Raw genomic sequence first — 5,853 nt, forward strand, 5'->3', positions numbered from 1 at the left:
AAAAAAAAGGGCTTAGATGGGAAATGAATAAAGTTAGAAGCAATCCAACACCCAACCTACTGGACAGACAGTAATTCTCATTCTCATTCCATTCCACTGATGCTATCTATGATTTGGATTTTTGTACAGTAAATCCTAATATGACTACTACAGGGCTTATAAAGCCATTTTATTGTGACTACTGGTCCAAAGACGTTCATTCACCCTCTGCCTCCAATTTATCTTTTAATAATCCAACCTTTCCACCTACTAAAAGCATAGGGTAAGGGTGGCCCATATACTAAATAGTCCACCTAGGAACTAAACTTGTCCCGCAATCTGAGGGCTCTCAGGAATGCACGCAAAGGGAGCCAAAAGGATACCAAGAAAGTACTGGTTAAAGTTCATTTAATCTGGCCATTCTCAGAAAGTTCTCCTGGCTTCGCAATGAATTAATTGGCCTCAGGCCAGCAGATGGAGTTAATTTTGTGTCTGAAGAAAGCAACTCACTAACTTTTCTAAAATTTACAGTTTACAGTTTCTCAAGTGCCCACAAGAAATGGTTCCATTCTGTTGAGCCCGTTGTTCTTAAGAGCCAGTAAAGATTCGGCCCTCATTGCACCACAGCTGAAATGTAGCTGGTTTGGACGCTGAAGAACAGTTAACACCGCACCCCGACTTTGCCGCACAGTGGAGCTCCTCACTTCACCGGAGGCAGACTAACCTAGCTCCCCTGTAGCGTCTTGTCACTTTCCAGCCTTACCCACATCCTCACCCTCACCTCTTCTCGCATTTGACTAAAGTCAGTTTAAGACGTCAGCTCTCAGAGGCTTAAACTACAAAGGGGAAGGATCAGCTCGGGCGGCTGGCCGCGCAGACCTCTGCAGAGGCCCCGCCGCCTCCCGGAGCGGGGCGTCCAGCCTCCCGGGCGCCCAGCGAGCCTCCCGGCGCCCGCGCGATGTGCCTAAGTGACGCCTCGGTGGGATCGGTCTGCGGCTTCTCGTGCTGCTCTGCGACTGTTTCCCCCTACTGCCTCAAGACGTTAAGACTAGGAGTCTGAAATCATCTAAATCATCGCGGGCTCACGCCCATGTCCCGCTCGTTACTTCCAAGCGACCTCCCAACCTGCTGAACAGAGAAGACTTCATCCCTAGTTCCGGGGGCGGGACATGGAAGCTGTCATTCAATCAGAGATCCCACCAAACCAATCGCGCCTGATTTTGTGTCCCAGTTAGACCAATAAAAACTCGAGCGCGGATTTGCCGGGGGCTTCTGGGAAGGTGACACTCCTGGAAGCCACCGCCTCCTTCGAGCCACACCTGGGCGGAGGTAGTCTCCTGCCCGCCCACCTGCTGGCTGACCGAGCTGCCAGTCACAGAGAGGCGGGAGCGGGCGGGGCCAAAGTGCTAGAGTCTGCGCCGAGCCAGCCTGGCCGCGCGCGTATAAACTGCGACGGAACATTCCCGGGCTCTCAGGTCCTGGCAACACCAACGGAGCGTCCCGGGAGAACGAGGAGGGGAAAAGCTCAGCTCTTCCCGCGCTCCCTCTCGCGGCCTCGGCAGACCTACCCCGTGACCAGCGCTGGGCCCTCGGAGGAGCTCGGCCCGCGCAGGAGGACGGGGGCGTTCCCGACAGTAGGTTGCGAGGCCGGTGCAGACCTGAGCGTTACCACGCAGGTAGGTTGCCGACCCTCCCCCTCCCGGGGCCAGTGCGCAGGCCGGGACGGCCCCAGAACAGCCCCGTTGTCAACAGTGAGACGCGCGCGGGTTTGCCTTCGTCCACGCGGTGCCGTTGCAGGCTGCATCGGGTTTTGCCTGTTGAGAACGCGTGGCAGCAGATTCGCCTTGGGAGGGGGAGAGGAGCGCCCTGCGCGGAGCAGTTTTCAGGCGGAAGGTGGCGGGAAGGGCATGCTCCGTCCAGCGCGGGTGAGAAAGCGACTCGCGCCGGAAACGCGGCCTGCGCGGCTGTGGAGACGACTCTGGACCCGCGTCGGAGACGGGACGGCGACCTTACAGCCTCTTGCTTCCCTTCTCCGCCTTCCTCTTCGCCTCTTTCTGATTTGAGCGAGACGAGGCCGTTACCGCGTGGGTGATGAGAAACCCAGCGCGGAGGTGGTCATTTACTGGGTATGGGGGCGCGACTGGTCGTAGGACCGCTTAGAGGAGCAAAGAGCGAGCGGGGAGCAGAGGGGGAGAAGGAAGGTCTCCGGGGGAGCTGAGGTAGTGAGGGACTGGCGCTCCGAAGGAGGCGGGGAGGTCGGGTAGAAATTCCAGCCAGAGAGAAATGGGGGCCCCTGCAAGGAATTTCCAAGCCACCAGTCCTGGAGTTGTGTTCCTACAGACTTGGTTTCAGAAGTGTAGGAACTTATAAAATAAGCAAGTAGAAGGACAGCACAGTTTTGACAAAATTTTCAGAGCCTCTCGTGTTCTTAACAAATGATAAATTAGGATTGTTATTTTATGCCCCTGATCCAGCCATAAGTTTCCCTTTACCCATTTGTAAAATTGTCACAGTAAAAACCTTCTCATCCGTTTGTGATGACAGTTAAATGAGAAGTGTGTATAAAGCATTTAGCAAATACAGTCAGCCCTCCGTATCCCAGGGTTCTACATCTGTGGATTCAACAATTGTGGGTCAAAAATATTAAGAAAAAAATTCTTGGCTCTGCGCCTGTAGCTTAAGCGGCTAAGGCTCCAGCCACATACACCTGAGCTGGAGGTTCGAATCCAGCCCCGGCCTGCCAAACAACAATGACGGCTGCAACCAAAAATTAGCCAGGCGTTGTGGCGGGCGCCTGTGGTCCCAGCTGCTTGGTAGGCAGAGGCAGGAGACTCGCTTGAGCCCAGGAGTTGGAGGTTGTTGTGAGCTGTGATGCCAAGGCACTCTACCCAGGGTGACAGCTTGAGGCTCTGTCTCAAAAAAAAAAAAAAAAAGTCTTTCTGTACTGAACACATGCAGACCTTATCATCTTCTAAACAGTGTAATATAACAACTTTTCACATAGCATTTACATTGTATTAGCTATTGTAAGCTAGAGATGATTTTAAATATACAGGAGGATACACATAGGTTATAGGCAAATACTGCAAATACTGCACCATTTTATGTCACGGACTTGAGCATCTGTGGATTTTAGTGTCTTCATGAGGTTGAACCAATCCCCCACATATATCAAGTGACAACCGACTGTACCTGGTTTAGAGTGTTTGTTGAGGCAGGATCAATGTCTGTGATGGCTTCTTAACTGCTCATGTCTGGAACCAGGCTTCCTCCCAGCTCTTCACTAGAGCACCACCACCATCTTTGTCAGCCTTTACAGTACCTGACTCTTTGCCAGCACTGTGTGGACTCTTTTTTTCGTTTTGTTTTTTTTCTTTTCTTTATTTATTTATTTTTTTTCAGACAGAGTCTTGAGCTGTTGCCCTGTGTAGAGTGCTCTGAAATCATAGCTCACAGCAGCCTCCCACTCAGGCCCAAGCATTCCTCTTGCCGCAGTTTTCTATTTTTTTTTAAAGTAGAGACAGGGTCTCACTTTTGCTCAGGCTGGTCTTGAACTTGTGAGCTAAAGCAATCCACCCGCCTCGGCCTCCTAGAGTGCTAGGGTTATAGGTATGAGCCACCTCCCCCTGCACTTTTATCTTTTTCATAAGCGATATTTAAGGAAGAAAATTGACAGTTAACAGACGTCTTGAATTCTAATGAACCTTTCAGTTGTGGCATTGTGGCTCCACAGGACTTACCTGGTAGGTATTAGCACCCACAGAAGCTAGATGTCCTCCCTTCAAACTCCTGCTCATTCAGGAGGTCTGCTTCTTATAGTTCATCATGGGGATTATGGCCACTGTTTTGGTCCCATTCTCATGGCTTTGCTGTTTTACACTCTTAAGAAACTTGCCTTCTCAGGCAGCGCCTGTGGCTCAAAGGAGTAGGGGGCCAGCCCCATATGCTAGAGGTGGCGGGTTCAAACCCAGCCCCAGCCAAAAACTGCAAAAAAAAAAAGAAAAGAAACTTGCCTTCTCCTGCCCCCAGTCCCTGCTGGGTGAGCTCACAACAGGCCTTCCCAGACTCACCAGCTGACAAGCATATTTCATTGGTGCAATTGGCCTTTACTGGGCTAATGACTACTCTTCAACTTGGCCCACTGTCTTTATTCAGGAGTGGTTGCACCTGTTCCAAGCTTCCAGTAAAGGGTGGCCTTCCATAGTTAAATGGACTCTATCTTATAATATGAGCTTTTTAAAATTTATAGTACCGGCTTGGCACCCATAGTTCAGTGGTTAGAGTGCCAGCCACATAAACTGGAGCTGGCAGGTTCAAACCCTGCCCGGAACTGCTAAACAACAACTGCAACAAAAAAATAGCTAGGCATTATAGCAGGCACCTGTAATCCTAGCTACTTGGAAGGCTGAGGCAAGAGAATTGCTTAAGCCCAAAAGTTGAGGTTGCTATGAGCTGTGACACCACAGCACTCTACTGAGGGCAACATAGTGAGACTTTGTCTCAAAAAAAACAAACAAAATTTATAATATGGTTGGCCCTCCTTATCTGCACAGGATTGGTTCTGAGATCTTTAGTGGATACCATATCCCTTCTGTGCTCAACTTCCTTATATAAAATGGCGTAGCACAATTGGCCCTCTGTGTTTGTGAGTTTGTATCCACAGTTGTTGGCTCCACCAGTTTAAAACAGCGAACTAATCATATTCTAAACACAGAGGTACTGAGCTTTTTAATTAAGTATTGGAGGTACACTGTGGTGATATTCTCTTTTCCATCAGCAAGCACAGGCTTTTACAGTAGAAAAGGAGGATTGTTCAATTGTCAGAGCAGAATGAACTTTGCATTCATGTAGATTCTTTTCACCCTTACTGTCCTACAGCCCCTGGCTCCCCAAGTCAGAAGAAACACCCTGGTGGAGACCTCCTCCCACAGAACCAGAGATGGCCTCCGTGGATTTCAAGACATATGTGGATCAGGCCTGCCGAGCTGCCGAGGAGTTTGTCAACGTCTACTATACCACCATGGATAAGCGGCGGCGTTTGCTGTCCCGCCTGTATATGGGCACAGCCACCCTGGTTTGGAATGGAAATGCTGTTTCCGGACAAGAATCTTTGAGTGAGTTTTTCGAAATGTTGCCTTCCAGTGAGTTCCAGATTAATGTGGTAGACTGCCAACCTGTTCATGATGAAGCCACACCAAGCCAGACCACAGTCCTTGTTGTGATCTGTGGAACGGTGAAGTTTGAGGGCAACAAACAACGGGACTTCAACCAGAACTTCATCCTGACTGCCCAAGCCTCACCCAGCAACTCTGTGTGGAAGATTGCAAGTGACTGCTTCCGGTTCCAAGACTGGGCCAACTAGTGGGGACAACAAAGGTCTCTTTGCTTCAGCCCCAACTCTGTAGAGACAGATCTCAAATCTCAGATGTGGGAAACACAGGTTCATTTCTGTTATTGCAGGGGCACTGCAAGACTACACTGTGCTGAGGCTGAATTGGAGTTGTTCAAGTTCTAGGTGCCCCATTCCTAAGTATACTTGTTTGTCATAGTTTCCTTTTAAAAGTAGTAAACTTTTGTATTTTTCTACTTGACCAGTGGAGCCCCTGATTCTGGAAATTCTAACAAATAATATAGTAATACAAATGTTATTTCTTCCCCTTGCCTGATGTATTTGATTAGGTTTTGAGGAAGGCGGAGAAGGAAGGTTAAAGGCAAAAAGCCCAGTAGAAAGCCTCTGCAGAGGTATGAGGTCCAGGTATGAGGTTCAATAGGTATGCACACAGGTGACCTGGAACTGTGGCTCACAGCCTTCTGCACATTAGAATCCTTGGGGACACTGAAAGTTGCCTATGTCCAGACCACACGCCAGACTAG

General features: G+C 49.7%; 1 protein-coding gene across 1 annotated transcript; it reads left to right on the top strand.

Moving 5' to 3' along the window:
• Nucleotides 1–1,434: 1,434 nt before the first annotated feature.
• NXT1 (nuclear transport factor 2 like export factor 1) lies at nt 1,435–5,633 on the top strand. Its single transcript, XM_003798475.3, has 2 exons — nt 1,435–1,655; nt 4,858–5,633. The coding sequence occupies exon 2, from the start codon at nt 4,919–4,921 to the stop codon at nt 5,339–5,341; it is 423 nt and encodes a 140-aa protein (XP_003798523.1). The 5' UTR covers nt 1,435–1,655; nt 4,858–4,918; the 3' UTR covers nt 5,342–5,633.
• The last annotated feature ends 220 nt before the right edge of the window (nt 5,634–5,853 follow it).

This window comes from Otolemur garnettii, unplaced genomic scaffold, assembly GCF_000181295.1.
Source record: "Otolemur garnettii isolate 467f Iridium unplaced genomic scaffold, OtoGar3 scaffold00136, whole genome shotgun sequence".
Classification (NCBI taxonomy): Eukaryota; Metazoa; Chordata; class Mammalia; order Primates; family Galagidae; genus Otolemur; species Otolemur garnettii.

Excerpts from the sequence above, each read along its gene's own strand:
- NXT1 (XM_003798475.3), top strand. The coding sequence starts at position 4,919 with ATGGCCTCCGTGGATTTCAAGACATATGTGGATCAGGCCTGCCGAGCT.